The sequence below is a fragment of the Agrilus planipennis genome, unplaced genomic scaffold (genome assembly GCF_000699045.2).
Source record: "Agrilus planipennis isolate EAB-ADULT unplaced genomic scaffold, Apla_2.0 scaffold47, whole genome shotgun sequence".
NCBI lineage: Eukaryota > Metazoa > Arthropoda > Insecta > Coleoptera > Buprestidae > Agrilus > Agrilus planipennis.
Genome location: NW_020442442.1, coordinates 907,358 through 925,771, shown reverse-complemented (window position 1 = coordinate 925,771; position 18,414 = coordinate 907,358). Strand labels below are relative to the sequence as shown.

The following is an 18,414-nucleotide window of genomic DNA, read 5'->3' as shown; positions in this document are numbered from 1 at the left end:
TTTTATTTATAATTGAAATAAGGGCAGAAATAAAAACATAAATTTTACAGGTTTTCTGCTGTGACGGTAGGGTAAGGAATAAATACTAAAATAAAATGAAATGAAACGTGATAATCCAAATTTGATCACTGATGTTACAGGTTATTTGGTACCAGTGATATAACAACAGGATGACAGAACGGGCAAAATGTCACGGACCCCCGGCCTGAAGACACGAAGAACCCAACATGAGTGGTGTTGTCGAGCCGGAACGCTCCGGAACGTCGTTCCGCTACTTCCTTTTTGGACAGGAACGCGTTCCGGAACTAAAGGTGATTTCTGATAACGAGAATTGGCTGACGTATTGAAAAAAAAATTAAAAAGAATTGCTGATTTTTTTCTAATTTTTGACGAATTTTTATATGTATTATTATAAACAAGGGTTTGAACCGAACCCGAACCGTAACAAAAACCGGAACGAACCTGCTTATTTTTCCGAACCGTGTGNCCCCCCCCCCGTCGTCGTCAAATTTGGGACATGAGACCGCACAGAGCGGCCGCCTACCCAGGATCGGCCCTTTTTATATAATTATATATACGCGTTCCGGTAAAAAAAAAATTAGCACTACACCACTGCCCAACATTTATTACAAAATTTGGTAAAAAACATTAATTTAGTATTTAATCAATTTAAATTAGGTATTAGGCATTAATTCAAGGTCATACACGAATTATCAAGATTTTAACACATTCATAAGGAAAACATATCGCTTAGTTCCGCTGAATCTACCACGGGTCTCATCAGATGGTATGATTACATTATATAATTTTAAAATATTACAAAGTTTTAAAAGAGGTTAAATAGCAATAGTGGCAGTTGCCACACTCTTCGTGCATTTATTACTTAAACCTTTCAACTCAAATTAATTTAAACTTTACGCTTTAACGATATAACGCGTGTGCAGATATTCAACTCACAAGCGTGAGGTTCTCGAATATTTGCCTAAGAATTTGAAATTTGTAACTACGCTACTGGTTTTCGCTGAGCTATTACACTGCGTATTCCAAGGTTTATGACGGTAGGATCAGCACAGACCGAGTACAGTTTCCGTACATACTAAGGCTGATCCCTTTGCTTCATCCCTGACCTATTTACAACAACAAATTTACAAATATTTTACTTTTTTTTCAATATAGTGTCTATTCGGGTTAACATTTTTTTGCCATCGATGTTCTAGCGTTTCTAACGACTCCCGGACTCAGTCTCTAAAAATTAAAAAAACTTTTGGGTGTTTCATTCACATTAGCCACTCATGCTGGTGGGCCGGCAGTCCCTACGGACTACACCGGAAGGTAGCTCGAGATAAAAATGTTCAGTCTCTCAGAGTCTCTGAAAGCGAGACTCGAGTCTCCGTCTCTCATTGAGTCTCTCTGGTTTCGCTGAGAGAGACTATCGAGGGACTGTCAAAAAAACTGTTTAGGGTCTCTGAACCAGAGACTCGAGTCGCTCATAGAGAGATCCTCATTTCGTATCCATTCTCTGAGCGAGAGACTGGAATCTCTGAATTAACAATTTTATCGTTCGAGTCTCTCATACAGAGACTGTGAGAGATCCATAAAAACACCTAGGCAATAACTGAGAGACTGTGAAAGACTGTGAGAGACGCTGAAAAACTCTGAAAGACTAAGAAACTGGAGAGAGACTGAAAATTTTTGTCTAGGGAGGGCGTAAGATCCTCTTCAGTCTACTTTCAGGAATCGTGGGAATGGGTGGGTGGTGGTTCGGGCGAGAAAGATGAAACGGACGAAATGAAGACAGAAGAGAATGAAAGATTATCTGTGGAATATTAGTACCCCAGTATTTATCCATGTGATCCAAGGAAACCATAGAACTACTTGGACCAAAGCAGACGGACTCGGAATCGAACCGAAGTCCTCCCGAATGCTAAGCAATGGTCTAAACGACCTTATGATGATAAATAGGGTACATCGAAATGATATTGGCAACGTAGCGAAATTCTATTTCGTTCCTAACTCTAGTAAAAGCCCTTGTATATCGTTAATACGCACTCGTTCAAACGCCCAACATAAACACTACCGTTGCTAACACTTAAATCTACAATTTTGAAAGTTTTTGTAAAAAAGGGGTAATCTTCACTCCCCAAAAACAAAAAATGCATCGAAGAGGAGAGAGTAAGATAAACTTAATTAGGTAAAAATTTTCCTTACAATTTAATTTTTTTTAATTTATTTATTATTTACAAACGTCTCAATAACAGAAGTAGATCTGGCTCTAATTTTTTGAAGTCGAATTTCTTGTAAAAGTCAAATTGTCAAATCTTATTAATTGTTGTACAAGTACAGGAATTGAAGCCAAAACTTCTTGAGCGGTGGGAATGATTTGGTCAGGTGGCAACAAAAATGTATAATATCCATCGTCCCTTAATTCGTAGCAGAAAACAAGTCTAGTCTGATACGTATATTTTATCCAGTCGTCGCTACCCCCCGTTGAGAGATCTAAAAGTGATATAAATCATACGCATATACCTAACTTTATTACAAAACAATAATTTACGTACACACTCCTTCAGCAATATTTCCCACAATGTATTTCTTTCCATAGTAGGATTCTATGGCATCTGCTGCCATTCTGCCAACTGTGTACTAAAATATTTATTGGTTTGTTTACTTATTGCTTTATTGCAAATTGCTGCAACTTTTTAAAAGTAGATATGTAGTGAAATCCTACAAATGGCACGGTAAACGCCTACATGTTGAATTGAATCCATGTAAATTAACCTAATTGAACATATAGAAATTTACTAAATGTATCATCGTATTACAGATGGCGTTTACAACGTCGTTTGTAGGATTTCATAAAATACTATGTCAATGCAGCAGGTAGAGTTCGTCTACGTTTTGTATTCTAGTTTCGCTTTTTAGCGCGAGCGCCCACCCTACACTTTGTAGTGAGACACTGATTTTCACCCACATCATCCCCTCCCCCGTAACACACCTCCTCCCTACTCATACCTCTCCCCTTTTCCAACCTTTCTAATGAACCTTCCCTTGGGATTTACAATCTTCTGATTGATCTCCCTACTCGAGGAGGGGTTTTAGTCGGGAGGCGCTTCGGCAAATTCGACACTACCCCTCCTCGAGGACAAACTAAAAAGTCAGGAAGATCGAAATCGTGGTCCGCATCTAGCAACTTCGACAGAACACTGATCAAAAACTTCTGTATTGGATATGTAGTAGTCAACGATTTACGAAATATTTTTATTAAATAAGCTCAGATGGAAGTCGATAAGAAATAGGCGAGATAGGTTGGTAGGACACCTTCTCAGGCATGAAGGTCTAGTCAGAGACATATTAGAGGCAGAAACGGAAGTTAGGAGGGGTAGAGGTAGACCTAAATTAGATTACTGTTCGCAAATAGTTAAGGATATGGGATAAGCAAGCGGGATTGACTCAAGGCAAGGCAAGGAGTGACCTTAGGGTCTAACTGGGACGTTAAAGTTATATTAACTTCAAACGCGTAAGGATAAGAGTAATTACAATTACGAAATTTTTAACTCTTTTCGTTGTTGGGATCAAAAATATGTATTCCCATTAAAAAATTACTTGACCTATAAATGACTTAGCAAATCAAGTTCAAGACCAAAGGCCACCAACCGATTACCCCTTCTAAAACGTACAACGTGTTTTAACTTTATTCAAAATAATGAAAAAAAATGAATATACATCCTACTTATTTCACTGTCTCAATGTAAAAAACTCAATTTCATATTCTTCAATTCTCTCGAATGAGACAATGAGAACTACCCTTCAGTTACCCTCGTTACTCATTAGGTAAAAATTGACCATTTTTGCACTCGCACCCCTAAATACTGACCTGCTCGTAATAGTTGTCTATAGGGTTTACTGTGTGTCCATAAGGAAAAAGTATGTATTGCCCATAAGAATGAAACGTTAAGTACAATTGTAAATTTTTGCCTATGCCTTCCAAGAAAGACCTAAAGGCTCTGGCTTCGGGTGAGCTGAATGGATATGGTCCGGCGTACTGTGTGGAGCAAGGCCAATCGCTGGCACCACCGTTCGCCATCCATTGATATGCAAAATTGCGATTTAAATCTATCCCAATACCGTTACCCCCAGTGTATGAAGAACAATTAACAGTAGCGTTTATTTGCAAATTTTTTCTATGTAATCGGTCCTAAAATACGTACAATACAATAAAATCAATACGTGATTAAACATACATACAATTTAGACATCTTTTAGAAGTGAGTTAGTTTAATATGAAGTATTATCCTGAAAATTTATTCCTGAATTTATTTTTTTTATTCCTTTTTTACCCACTACACACTACCTCAAATTAATGAGGGAAAAATTGTTGCTGTTGTCACGCCCCCGCCGGGAATCGAACCCGGGACTTTTGGCTTTACGCACCAATGTTCTGACCACTAAACTACGAGAGGTGACAACACCAAACGACCTACACGGTTAATTTTTCCCTCATTAATTTGAGGTAGTGTGTAGTGGGTAAAAAATTCAGAAATGAATTTTCAGAATAATATTTTTCAAATCAATACGTTGTTATTTTGGCAACATTGAAAATTTGCTTTCGTGTTTTTGGTCTAAAAATAATTCTACAGAAACACTTTACTATTAAATATAATTGATCTCACGAAGGACAAATTAAATATTAAGAACGAAAACAATATTATATTTCTTACCACAAAGAAAGTATAATTATAGCCGTCTGGATTAACTATTGGTAACATGTACCAGATTATCTCCGCAGCTGCGGCTTTGAGTGTCTCATTTTTGGTGGTCAAAAACTCATTGGCAATATACGTTGACGTAGCAACACTAATCCATTCCCTTGCGTGAAGTGCTTAAAGGAATTAATTATAAATTGTGGTAGAGTAGATTATTGAATAGAAAATATTGTTTTGGCTACTTACCTGAATCTATAAGAGCTACTCGTGTAGCATTTTCTTTTAATTGTATTCTAATTCCTTTAATTGGGAGCCCAAGATGGGAGTAACCAGCAATGAAAGTGGTCACATTCTTGGGGTAAAGTTCGGCCAAGGAGTCCAGCCAGGCATAAACCTAATTACATTTGATTTTAATTTGAAAGGCGAATTTTAGTAGGAAAAATTACTCACAACATCATAGTTATGATAAGAAGTCCAATTGAACTCCCCACTGCGCGTCTCCGCTTGGGATAACGAATCTTTCAAAACACTAAAATTTATTTACGAAAAAGAGTTAAAACCGATTCATGCTATCGCTCAAGTTACAGTCAACTAATATATTGTAGCATACATTTTGTATGGCAACATTCACATTGTAGGGTGCTGTCAGGTAACGGTCTAATCGCAGTCAAGCAGAATATTGCAGCAAACATTTTGTAAGGCAGTAGTCATATTATAAATTACAAACAGGTAACAGTCTAATCACAGTCAGATGAAATATTGTAGTATACATTTTGTGTGGCAGTATTCTCATTATAGAGTGCGGTTAGGTCACGGTTTGATAGCAATCAAGTAAAATATCTCATCATATATTTTGCATGACGGTACCTATATACATTATGAGATGCGGTCAGGTCACAGGTGCAGTCAGGTCATAGTCTACTCGCAGTCAAGTACTAGATCTATTTACATTATAGAGTGCGGTCAGGTCACGGATTAATCACAGTCAAGTAAAATATTGTAACATACATTTTGTATGACAATATTCTCATTATAAGGTGCGGTCAGATCACGGTATAATCACAATCAAGTAAAATATTTCAACATATATATTCACATTATAAGGTGCGGTCAGGTAACGGTCTAATCATAGTCAATTAAAATATTGTAGCATCCATTTTGTATGACAGTATTCTCATTATAAGGTGCGGTCAGGTCACGGTATAATCACAATCAAGTAAAATATTTCAACATATATTTTGCATGAATGTACCTATTCACATTATAAGGTGCGGTCAGGTAACGGTCTAATCATAGTCAATTAAAATATTGTAGCATCCGTTTTGTATGACAGTATTCTCATTATAATGTGCGGTTAGGTCACGGTATAATTGCAGTCAAGTCAAATACTTCGATATATATTTTGCATGACTCTACCTATTCACACTATAAGGTGCAGTCAGGTAACAGTCTAATCGCAGTCATGTAAAATATGGTGGCATACACTTTGTATGACAGTATTTTTATTATAAGAGGCGGTCAGGTAACGACCTAATCACGGTCAAGTAAAATATTGTAGCATACATTTTGTATCCCATGTTCCTCATTGTAAGATGCGGTCAGGTCACGGTCTAATCGCAGTCAAGTAAAATATTTCAACATATATTTTGCATGACTGTATCTATTTACATTATAAGGTGCGTTCAGGTAACAGTCTAATGACAGTCAAGTAAAATATTTTACCATCAGGACCATTCTTTCACAATCAAGTATAATGTTTTAGTATATATTTTGTATGGCAGCACCTATTCACATTATAAGGTACAGTCAGGTTACGGTCACGTGAAAGAAGGTATTTTTCTACTTTAATCTGGCTGTGACTAGACGTTGGCATAAAAAAGACGTTTATCGGAAACTTAACCTTTTTATATAAGCGTAATAAAAAAACTTTAGAAGAATTTTATCATAAGATTATACAATTTTCTCTATGTATGTACACTTAAAAAAAAGCTGGTAAAATAGTTGAAATAATTATAGAGTTATATAATAAATTCTCCTAAAAATTATCAAGTATTTAAAGGTTTTTAAATATTTCTATCCTACAATGTTATAACCGTAATCAGACCGTGACTTGACCTGTAATATCGATCTTTAAGCTTATCAAAAATGCCTGTTACTAAATTTCAAATATTGTCATTACCTTGTTATTATTCATTTATAAATAAACTCTTTTGTAACATAAGTCTCGCTGTAAATAAATATTATAGAAACAAATACCTATACAAAACGTTCTAAAAATGTGCTTCAACTCTTAATTTTTTCTATTTATGAAAAGTAACATGTAACTAGTTTGTCACCTTTCTACGTTATTTACAGCCATTTCTTGGGGTATTCCATACATTTTAAGAAGCTCAGTAAATTTGTTTTCTTCTTTGGGACTAACCATAACATCAAGTGTGCGAGTAACATGGTTCTCCCCCCATATATCCAACTACACAATTGAAAAAATTTTATTTTATTTTTTAGAAATATCTCTATGCAATGAAGTATGTTTTGTTGCTAATTTTAAATTTCTTTCTAATTAATTCGAGATAATATAAAATAAAAAGAAATCTGAAGTATATATTCCTTAATAATGTTGTTGAGAGTAATTAACCAAATCATGGCTTTAATTTGCTTGATAATCTAAGCGATTAAAATAATGATAACAAGTTAAAAAAAAAGTTGGTAAATAACAAAGGAATATCTAAGAGACACGTGTGTACTATTTTAAGTTTTTATAAACAAATTGAGATAAACCATTGCAGTTTTTTATAACATCATTAAAACAAGTACTCTGGCAAAGAAACATCTACTTGGTATTTCACAAGATAAGGTAAAAAAATTATTAACAACAAAAACATAAAACATATTAAAATTTAGTGAATGAAATTGTTAAAAAGTTTTGGAAATTCCTTTTTATGCAGTCATTAATATATCAACTCAATTTAATAGGTATATTTAGCAGTATTAGCATCTAGCAAAAAGTTAGAGATAGCTTTAAATAAAATGGAAGCGGTATTGACAAAACAGTATTGTATGAAAATAAATAAAAGTAAAACAAACTGGTATACAAGGGATGAAAAAGTCGGGAAAGGGCGAATATAAAGATAGGAGACGAAAAATTAGATGAAGTGGCTGATTTTAGGTATCTAGGAAGTCAGATCAGTCAGGACGGAAGGAGTAGTAGTAGGGATATAAAGCAAAGGATAGCGCAGGATCGTGTCGTCTTCAAGTCCATTCTATGCTCGCGAACGGCTAATTTAGAAATTCGAAAAAGGTTGTTAGATGTGTATGTTTGGAGCACGGCGTTGTACGGATGCGAAACATGGACAGTAGGGCGCGGCGGAAAAATGTGGTGTTACTGGCGAATGATGAGGATACCGTATATAGAGAAGGTTCAAAATGAAGACGTATTAGAAAGAATAGGAGAATAGAGGACTCTATGGAAGTCAATAAGAAATAGGCTAGATAGGTTGGTAGGACACCTTCTCAGGCATGAAGGTCTGGTCAGAGACATAGAGACAGAAACGGGAGTTAGGAAGGGTAGAGGTGGACCTAGATTAGATTACTGTTCACAAATAGTTAAGGATGTGGGTTGTTCTAGTTTTAGAAAAATGCGATGATTAGCTCAGGATAGGAAAGACTGGAGCTGCGTGTCCAACAGTCATTTATTTGATTGAAAATGTGGAAATTATTTAACACTTACGTGTGGAATTTGTTTGTGTATTAACAAAAAGTTCTCCTTTGCTGCATTGTCTTTGAGATGTACCTTATAAACTTTGTAATTTTCATAACTGACCTTGTAAGATAAAACTGTATAAATTAGAATGCTTAAAACATACAACAACCTCATAGTGCTCCGCGGAAAAACAAAAAAAAAATAAATTTTGATTGTCTAGCTTGGTTTCTTCACACACAATGCAGACACAAATTTTCAGTTTTTATGTACTAATAATGGGCTACTAATTAGACAGAGTAACCGGCATCGAAGTGATTCGATAAGGGAATGTTGTAATATATATATCTATACATATTACATATAAAAAAATTGAAGTGGATATTTCCTAGCTATATTGTTTAAAATAATTAATCAAATGATAATCCCTTAACAAAGGAATATCTGAAATGTTGGTGAGATGAGGCACACGTGCGTATTTTTTTAAATTATTTATTATAGACGAATTAACACGCATTTACAGTTTTATTTCCCGTATCAACAATAGCAACAGGTACTCGAATATAAAATTATGTAATTTTGGATAGTAGCCTAATGTTGAATACTGTGTTATCTCAAAGTCCGTTAATGGGGTTTTATAAATTAACACACAAAACAAAAGGTCTTAAACATAAAGTGATCTTGTGTAAAGCATACAGTTCAACTATTCACTAGTAAATTGCCCATACAATTATAAATTCATTTGTGACATAGGATTTTTTGTTTCTCCGCTTTCAGACTGTTACAAAAGGGTAAATAATTACCTTAGGGTAGAGTAATTTTGCACGTCAGATATTCTAGAATAGTTTTAGAATGTGGCTAAACGATTGAAACAAAAATTACTATCATGGATTTTTTGTTTCAATCACATGACCTGAAACATAAATATAAAAAAACTAATTTGGGATAGGAAGGATACCCTAAAATTAGATATCCAAAATTAAAAATCCGGTTTTCGTGCTTAGCGATAGAACATTGTCTAGTAATGACAAAAATTAAGTTTACGTCTGTGGTTTTTGTGTTGCGTTCCTACTTTTGGATGGCTGGATGTCGCAGAGGAGTTGCCAAACGCCTTTAACAAAAGAATTCAACATCTTCCACAAAATCGTCCCTCCTATGCAGAACCTATGTAATCGAGAGTGCACCTCATTGATGTAATCATCCTCAAACTCGTGTTGAACTGGATCAACAAGGTGGACAGGATGTCTAACTATGGATATCTATGACTCTCCGTCACCACTCCCTATCTAATGGTGCAACAGAAGTGTCATAACGGGAACAGAAGTAAATAGTAAATTTTTGCGAAAGCGGAAACAGAAGCGGATACGGAAGCGGAAGTGTAATGTTTTAGATATGATTCTGTAATGCAGTGGTCGTGCGCCCTTTTTGCGAATATTTTTTACAGATTTTATATTTGACACTTGCATCGTTATTATCAACAAAAAAAATTGGCAGTTATAGAGACTGCCGATAGAAGTGAAAACTTAAAACTTTTAGTATTAAAATTTGAAATTTCCTAATGTTTAAATAAAAATTATCAACATCAATCTGGTTTCTACATCTATTGACACTCCGAGCAACAATTATATGCATGTTTATATGTATTTTTATTATTCAAATATTTACATAAATTTCAATGTACTTGATTTTTAACATTGTTTGCATCATTGTCATCATTAATTTCAACAATACTTAGACTTTTTGTACTTTCAATTATTTCATTGTGTTCTAAAAAAGATACAATAGGCTTATGGTAACTAAAGTAAGAAATGAAAACGTTTGATTGAAATTTATCTAAGTATCGCGTAAAAACCGCATCGATCGTCGTAGCTGTATAGCTACAGATATACTGCTACAAGCATGTCGGTGACGCGAACGCACTAGATTTCACCCATCCAAAAAGCGTCTAACGCCTACAGCACACGGCCGCTGCGCGTGCGCCAGTCGTGAGCATGACGGTGACGCGAACCCATAACATTTTCCCCTGCCAAAAAGTGCCCAACGTCGCTAAAGAAATTTTCACTTCAATAACTCCAAATATTTGTATTGTTTCCATATGTTGATTTTCAGAAAAATGAGAAATAAACCAGATGCAGAAGCGAGTGTGAAAAAGTATGCGGAACCTCCATAATTGCGGAAACAGAAGCAGAAGTCTATTGCAACAGTGTGGTATGCACCTACCCTTATCAAATTTTCACGATTCTCTGACCAATTTTGCAAATCTCAACAGGGACTTTCACTTCACATTAAATACGTTTTGATTAAATTCGAAAAAATCGTTTCAACAGCGGACTTCTGTCAGTTTTGTAACCTACATTCATGTTGATAACTCTTCCATATGTTACTTAATTGTTCTAAATTATCCCTCAAAACGCCAACAAATAATTAAGTCAACAAATTGTTTGACGCTAGAATATGTTGTTCGATATGGGAGCTACTTTGATATAAATCGCTGACCTCGCAATTTATCTTATAGTAATTAGATGTAACTAATCGTAAGTTTTTAATTATGTTAATAATCTCATTAAGTTATTGAATAGAGATTTTAGTATGGAACGATTGCGTTAAATAGGTTTTATAATTGAATGTGACAGTTTGGCCTCTACAGATGATAAAAACACAAAACGTCCTTTTTTTAGGGAGTGTGTAATTTTAAAAAAACGTATCCTTTTCAGTTTTCTCCAAATAATTCAAAAACAAAGCAAAATACTTTCTTTGATTTTCTTTTTACCATTGTTAGTATCGAATATAATCCAAAAACGGAGTAGAAAATTTCAATAAAACCGCCGTTTTGAAGTGAAACTTCTATATAGACGGGGTATTACGATATTTTCTGTCACGAAAAAGCGTTACGGCCGCGTGGAGGGGGTAGACGGAATATCGCGAAGCGAGGAGAGAAAGGCTGGCGGTGGCGGAGAGAGGACAACGGCTGTATTAGATGGATAGATGGGAGTCCGCTAGAGTCCCAGCGGCGTGTGCTGTGCTCAGCTGTTGTTTTCTTACCTCAGCTCTCCACGTGGCTGGGCATCATTGCCTCTATTTGCGGTCTATTTAAAAAACAAATCATAATTTGCGGTAAACCTGTGAAAACGAAATGTGTGCTGGGACACATATAGTAGAAGTAAAACTTCAACGGACAAGTGGAAAAACGAATCGCAACAAAATTTTTACTTGAAGTTTTACAGGCAGGTTTTCAAATTGGACAAGTAACAGGTCAATTGAAAAGTCCCCGGCCTTAAAGTAGTAAAACACATTTTTTTTTGCAATATTCGTTTTTTTTATTCAACATAATTCCCTTCAAGGGCGATACACTGATTATAGCGATCCTCCAACTTTTCGATACCATTTTTGTAGTACGATTTGTCCTTTGCTTCAAAATAGGCCTCAGTTTCGGCGATCACCTCTTCATTCGACGAAAATTTTTTCCCAACGAGCATTCTTTTGAGATCTGAGAACAGGAAGTAGTCGCTGGGGGCCAGATCTGGAGAATACGGTGGATGCGGAAGCAATTCGAAGCCCAATTCATGAATTTTTGCCATCGTTTTCACTGACTTGTGAGACGGTGCATTGTCTTGGTGAAGCAGGACTTTCTTTTTCTGCAAATGCGGTCGTTTCTCGGCGATTTCGTCCTTCAAACGGTCCAATAACGCTATGTAATAGTCGCTGTTGATGGTCCTTCCTTTTTCAAGGTAGTCAATGAAAATTATTCCACGCGCATCCCAAAATACAGACGCCATAACCTTGCCAGCCGACTGTTGCGTTTTTGCACGCTTTGGAGCGGGTTCATCGTGTGCAGTCCACTCCGATGACTGTCGATTGGACTTCGGAGTGAAATGATGGAGCCATGTTTCATCCATTGTCACATATCGACGCAAAAACTCGGGTTTATTACGCGTGATCATCTTCAAACACTGCTCTGAATCATCAACTCGTCGTTGTTTTTGGTCAAAAGTGAGCTCGCGCGGCACCCACTTTGCACAGAGCTTTCTCATACCCAAATATTCGTGAATGATGTGATGTATACGTTCCGTTGATATCTGTAGAGTGTCTGCTATTTCATTCAATTTCAATTTACGGTCATTCAAAATCATTTTGTGGATTTTTTTAATGTTTTCGTCCGTAACAGCCTCTTTTGGGCGTCCACTGCGTTCACCGTCTTCGGTGCTCATTTCACCACGTCTAAACTTAGCATACCAATCCTTGATGGTTGATTTTCCTGGGGCAGTGTCCGGAAATTCGTTATCAAGCCAAGTTTTTGCTTCAACTGTATTTTTTCCCTTCAAAAAGCAATATTTTATCAACACGCGAAATTCCTTTTTATCCATTTTTTTCACAATAACAAAAGTTGCTTTACTAAAAATGCTATAATTTACAACATAATGATCCGACAGCCGTCAAATTTATAGACGCGTCTTTTGAAGGTTAGGACTAACTGAAAATCATATGGATTTAGTTCTGGTGCCGCCATCTATGTGTCAGGCTGGTGACTTTTCAACTGACCCTAGTACATTAACAATCTGCCCGTAAAACTTGAAATAAAAATTTTATTGCGCTTCGGTTTTCCACTTGTCCGTTGAGGTTTCACTTCTACTACGTGTCTCAGCACACATTTCTTTTTTTTTTATTAAATTATTTCTTGGGAAATTTAGATATACTTATATAACTGTTCAGAGAAAAGATAACATTTGAAAAAACACTCTTTTTTTCTTTTATTGCATTTTGTATGATGAAAATTCATCGAATTTGTCTAGGTACCTACTTCTTGTCAAATTTTTACCCGCTCTATCGCACACGTGATCTTTTTGAATATTCAATGTATCTACTAATTTTTGATTTTTTTATTATGAATTATTTAGATTATTTATTAATTTTGTTTTTGAAGTGTGTACGATTGAATTTCTATCATTATCTTCTTCTATCTTTATAATATTATTAAACAGTCAACATATTTATAAATTTCACGGTATCACTAGCTATCTTTGTTTTCCTGTGAAATCTATAAGAGCTACTTGTGTTTTTCTTTTAATTGTATTCTAATTTTCTTAAGTGGGGCCCAAGATAGGAATAATCAGCAATAAAAGTGGTTACATTTTTGAGGAAAAGTTCCTCCAAGCAGTCAAGGCAGGCATAAACCTAATTACATGTCATTTTAATTTAAAATGTGAATATTAGAAAAAAAAACTTACATCATCATAGGTATGATAACAAGTCCAACTGAACTCTCCACTGTGTGTCTCCGCTTGGGATAACGAATCTTTAAAAACATTAAAAGTTGGTAATCCGATAACTTTTTTCAAATATTAATATAACAAATATTTACTGACGCTTGGGGTAGATAATTTTAGGAAATTATGCGTTTTAACTTACAAGGGGGTTGCCCTTGACATATTTCACTGACGCGAACCCATAACATTTTCCCCTGCCAAAAAGTGCCCAACGTCGCTAAAGAANGCAGGCATAAACCTAATTACATGTCATTTTAATTTAAAATGTGAATATTAGAAAAAAAAACTTACATCATCATAGGTATGATAACAAGTCCAACTGAACTCTCCACTGTGTGTCTCCGCTTGGGATAACGAATCTTTAAAAACATTAAAAGTTGGTAATCCGATAACTTTTTTCAAATATTAATATAACAAATATTTACTGACGCTTGGGGTAGATAATTTTAGGAAATTATGCGTTTTAACTTACAAGGGGGTTGCCCTTGACATATTTCACTTTTGGGGTCATTCAGAACACGTCTATTTACTTTTTAAAGCCGCGAAAAATTGTTCAAAATGACGTTCAGTAATCATTAAATAGTAAATTATGCAAAATAAATACAGAAATTCTAATAAAAGTATAAAACAAAACATTAAATAATGAGCAACATCTTAAAACCGAAACTAAAAGCAGTATGCACCAAAGTTCATGAAATACACAATTCGCTAAAATTTTCCTATTTCACCTCTCGATTGTCTTTTTCTACCAAGACCTTATAATCCTAAGCAATCAAATAAAAGCATTCTATAATTAAAGTTTAGACGCAGGTAGGAAAAGACAAAACTCACGAAATGACGACTGTTCAGATCCTACTAAGTTTTTACGAACAATCATTCGAACGTTGTTTTTATAGTCGGAAACGTCACTTTTATTTTCGAGTTTTTTAATTTTGTCAACTGTAGAAAAATTTTTTCTAACCAAACACCAAGCAAATTAAACTACTAATAAGTCAATCTATTATTTTAACTTGATACCTCCAGGCGTTACTAAGAATGAGGACAACGAATGGTACCCCTAGACAAAAAGTTTCAGTCTCTCTCCAGTCTCTCAGAGTCTTCCAGGGTCTTTCAGCGTCTCTGAGAGCGTCTCTCACAGTCTTTCACAGTCTCTCAGTATATGCCTATGTTTTTATGGATCTCTCACAGTCTCTGTATGAGAGAATCGAACGATAAAATTGTTAATTCAGAGATTCGAGTCTCTCACAGAGAAACTGAAAAATTGAGGGACTCGAGTCTCTTGTAGAAAGACTGGGATCTCTGAAATATGTTGAACTTAGAAGAATTTAACCATGTCTATCGAGACACCACTTATTGAGAGATTCGAGTCTCTTGTTCAGATACGCTAAACGGTTTTTTTGACAGTCTCTCTCAGCGACACCAGAGAGACTCGATGAGAGACGGAGACTCGAGTCTCGCTTTCAGAGACTCGGAGAGACTGAATATTTTTATCTCAGGACAGAACCCTAGAAATTGTGTACAGAAAAAAAGATCAATTGTACTGTATCAAAGGACTTTAGCTTATTTTGTGTTTGTCTTATATTGTTGTCGATAATTTAAGAAACATCCTGTACATCATGTTTTATTGTAAAAGTAGAAAACTACTTAATTTTATTCTCGATTATCGGATAGCTGCCGTTTGACTCTTCTCATGTTGCGACAAGAAAAAAGAAGGAATATACAGGTCTTAAAATGTCCCAGAGGTAATGTCCTTAAGGGTAAAATAGACCGTCAATAAATCTAGCTGGACGATATTCTCCTGCTAGAAAGTGGACTTCACTATAATCGTCCAATCGTAAATTGCAACAAAGAAAGACACCGACGTTTACCGATTCGACAGAAAACTCACTGACACTTGCAGTGCCTTCCATATTCGTTTTCCTGTAAAATAGTGTACACTTTAACCAAACGCTTACATATATGTATGGATATGTATAGGATAAAGAAGCGTCAACGTTAAAACTAGGATTTATTTTCTTTATGTACTTAGTTCCTAACATTACCGCAAGTCCACGCGTTGACGCTATCATCTCACGAACGGACGAGTAAAAAATCGCGAGTAATGTCTACGAATCGATAACTGTTAGAAACTTATGGTTTTATTGACCACGATTCGATTTCGAAAAGGATTTGACCGTTATATGTAGATAAAAAAAATTCAGACATAATCCAAAAAGGTAAAAACAGTTGACAAAATAGAACACAAAAGACAATACGACGCCATCTCGTGCTTATATTTGTTAATATTAATAACACAGATTAGCACGAAATAAATTTTATCCTTTAATGAAAAAATAATTCTTGGGTATTAGTATTTACAAGAACGACTCTAAATAGACAGATAATAATAAAATTTAAAACTATTAACAAATAAAGAAGGCTCTGCGACGCGCTGATGAGATCCAAAATGATCGAAATCGCGATCCGCGTCTGGCAGTTTCGACAGAACACAGACCACTTCGAATTATTTTATTCGATTAAGCTAACGTGCCTATCACGTTGAGGTTGGCTACGCCGGGATTCGTTTTCAGCAAGTAGATATCCACACAAGTGGACCTTGTTGGAGCATACGTAATCCTAAAATGTAGCATCGTGCTACAGATGGCGTTTACTGCGCCATTTGTAGTATTTTCTAAAACGCACTGTTAAGACAGCAGGTAAAAGTTGGTCTGTGTTCTGTCGGAGCTGCCTGCGACGCGCTGATGAGATCCAAAAAGATCGAAATCGCGATCCGCGTCTGGCAGTTTCGACAGAATACAGACCACTTCGAATTATTTTATTCGATTAAGCTAACGTGCCTATCACGTTGAGGTTGGCTACGCCGGGATTCGTTTTCAGCAAGTAGATATCCACACAAGTGGACCTTGTTGGAGCATACGTAATCCTAAAATGTAGCATCGTGCTACAGATGGCGTTTACTGCGCCATTTGTAGTATTTTCTAAAACGCACTGTTAAGACAGCAGGTAAAAGTTGGTCTGTGTTCTGTCGGAGCTGCCTGCGACGCGCTGATGAGATCCAAAAAGATCGAAATCGCGATCCGCGTCTGGCAGTTTCGACAGAATACAGACCACTTCGAATTATTTTATTCGATTAAGCTAACGTGCCTATCACGTTGAGGTTGGCTACGCCGGGATTCGTTTTCAGCAAGTAGATATCCACACAAGTGGACCTTGTTGGAGCATACGTAATCCTAAAATGTAGCATCGTGCTACAGATGGCGTTTACTGCGCCATTTGTAGTATTTTCTAAAACGCACTGTTAAGACAGCAGGTAAAAGTTGGTCTGTGTTCTGTCGGAGCTGCCTGCGACGCGCTGATGAGATCCAAAAAGATCGAAATCGCGATCCGCGTCTGGCAGTTTCGACAGAATACAGACCACTTCGAATTATTTTATTCGATTAAGCTAACGTGCCTATCACGTTGAGGTTGGCTACGCCGGGATTCGTTTTCAACAAGTAGATTAGCACACAAGTGGACCTTGTTGGAGCATACGTAATCCTAAAATGTAGCATCGTGCTACAGATAGCGTTTACTGCGCCATTTGTAGTATTTTCTATATCGAAATAACAAATAATTCAGTATTGTAATCAATTAATAAAACAAATTAGGACACAAACGACCTATTTACAATACAATCTTGATTAGGAATTTCTGTTAGGTAGGTTTTTTGTTATTTTTATTAAATTATTACTGCTGGTGTTGGTTTTTCCTTTTTTCTCTGCTAGAAATACCCACTATCTGGCACTCGGCGCCTTTATCCGGTACCCGACCGGATCCAATCCGGGTAGCCGGCTCATTTCTACTTGGAAAAAGCAGTTTTACGTCAATGTTTCTTTAAATTGTGAAAAAAAAATATACCTACTGCGTAAGTCTTTTTTTAAGGTTTTTTGTTCCTTCTACACGTGTCTGAAATTTCGAGTTAGCAAAGACAAAAAAAAACTAGGAATCCAACGGCACCACACGTGGGTAAGTGCGTAATTGGCTGTAATCTAATGAATTTCTTTCACACGACCTCTACACGCCATGTAAACAAATGATGAATGACTTGTTAAAATATCCACGACTGACAACTCAATTAGTTTTATGATTTCGTTTCATAAATTAAATCACTTTTATAAACCGTTGTGATCGCTTCGAAAACCACGTGGACTTCATAGTGTTGATAATGTACCAATGAGTGACAGATGCGTATAGATACTTTCCTTCTAAGAAAAAGATTAATTTATATAGGGTGTCCAGAAGAGGACCAGCAGAAACTCTTTGAATAGTGCAGCAGATGAAAATTAGGAATAAAACGTATTCACGTTAACAATTCAAGTCTAATCACTACATAGTATAAAACAAAGTCGCTTTCCCGCTGTCTGTCGCTATATATGCTTAAATCTTTAAAACTACGCAACGGATTTTGATGCGGTTTTTTTTAAAAGATAGAGTGATTCAAGAGGAAGGTTTATATGTATAATACATGCATAATGTAGTAGGGAAACACTGACAATTTAGAGGTTTCTAATGTGATGTCGTAAATAAACACATTTTTGCGCTTACATTGCAAACGCTGGCTGAACCCTACGAGATAGATGAAAATAATGTACTACAATATTGTACATCTTAAAAGGGTCTACAAAAAAGTCCGGGATGGTATATGTCTATCTCTTAGAGATAACCCACAATAACCATTTTTATCCTTTACTTTTTATGAGAAATAATGACT

General features: G+C 35.9%; 1 protein-coding gene across 1 annotated transcript; it reads right to left on the bottom strand.

Moving 5' to 3' along the window:
* Nucleotides 1-2,252: 2,252 nt before the first annotated feature.
* Nucleotides 2,253-8,699, bottom strand: LOC108744601 (zinc carboxypeptidase-like). The gene is made up of 8 exons (XM_018480465.1): nucleotides 8,431-8,699; nucleotides 7,040-7,173; nucleotides 5,154-5,232; nucleotides 4,950-5,097; nucleotides 4,719-4,879; nucleotides 3,875-4,195; nucleotides 2,559-2,643; nucleotides 2,253-2,496 (listed from the first exon to the last, which is right to left on the bottom strand). The coding sequence occupies exons 1-8, from the start codon at nucleotides 8,575-8,577 to the stop codon at nucleotides 2,273-2,275; spliced, it is 1,299 nt and encodes a 432-aa protein (XP_018335967.1). The 5' UTR covers nucleotides 8,578-8,699; the 3' UTR covers nucleotides 2,253-2,272.
* Nucleotides 8,700-18,414: the final 9,715 nt, after the last annotated feature.

What these genes read in the sequence shown, in the direction of transcription:
- LOC108744601 (XM_018480465.1), bottom strand. Translation starts at nt 8,577, where the DNA reads ATGAGGTTGTTGTATGTTTTAAGCATTCTAATTTATACAGTTTTATCT. An exon ending in TAGACAACTATTACGAGCAG is followed by an intron (nt 2,644 to 3,874) that starts GTCAGTATTTAG and finishes TAAATATTTTAG; the next exon opens with TACACAGTTGGCAGAATGGC. An exon ending in AAATATTGCTGAAGGAGTGT is followed by an intron (nt 2,497 to 2,558) that starts GTACGTAAATTA and finishes TATCACTTTTAG; the next exon opens with ATCTCTCAACGGGGGGTAGC.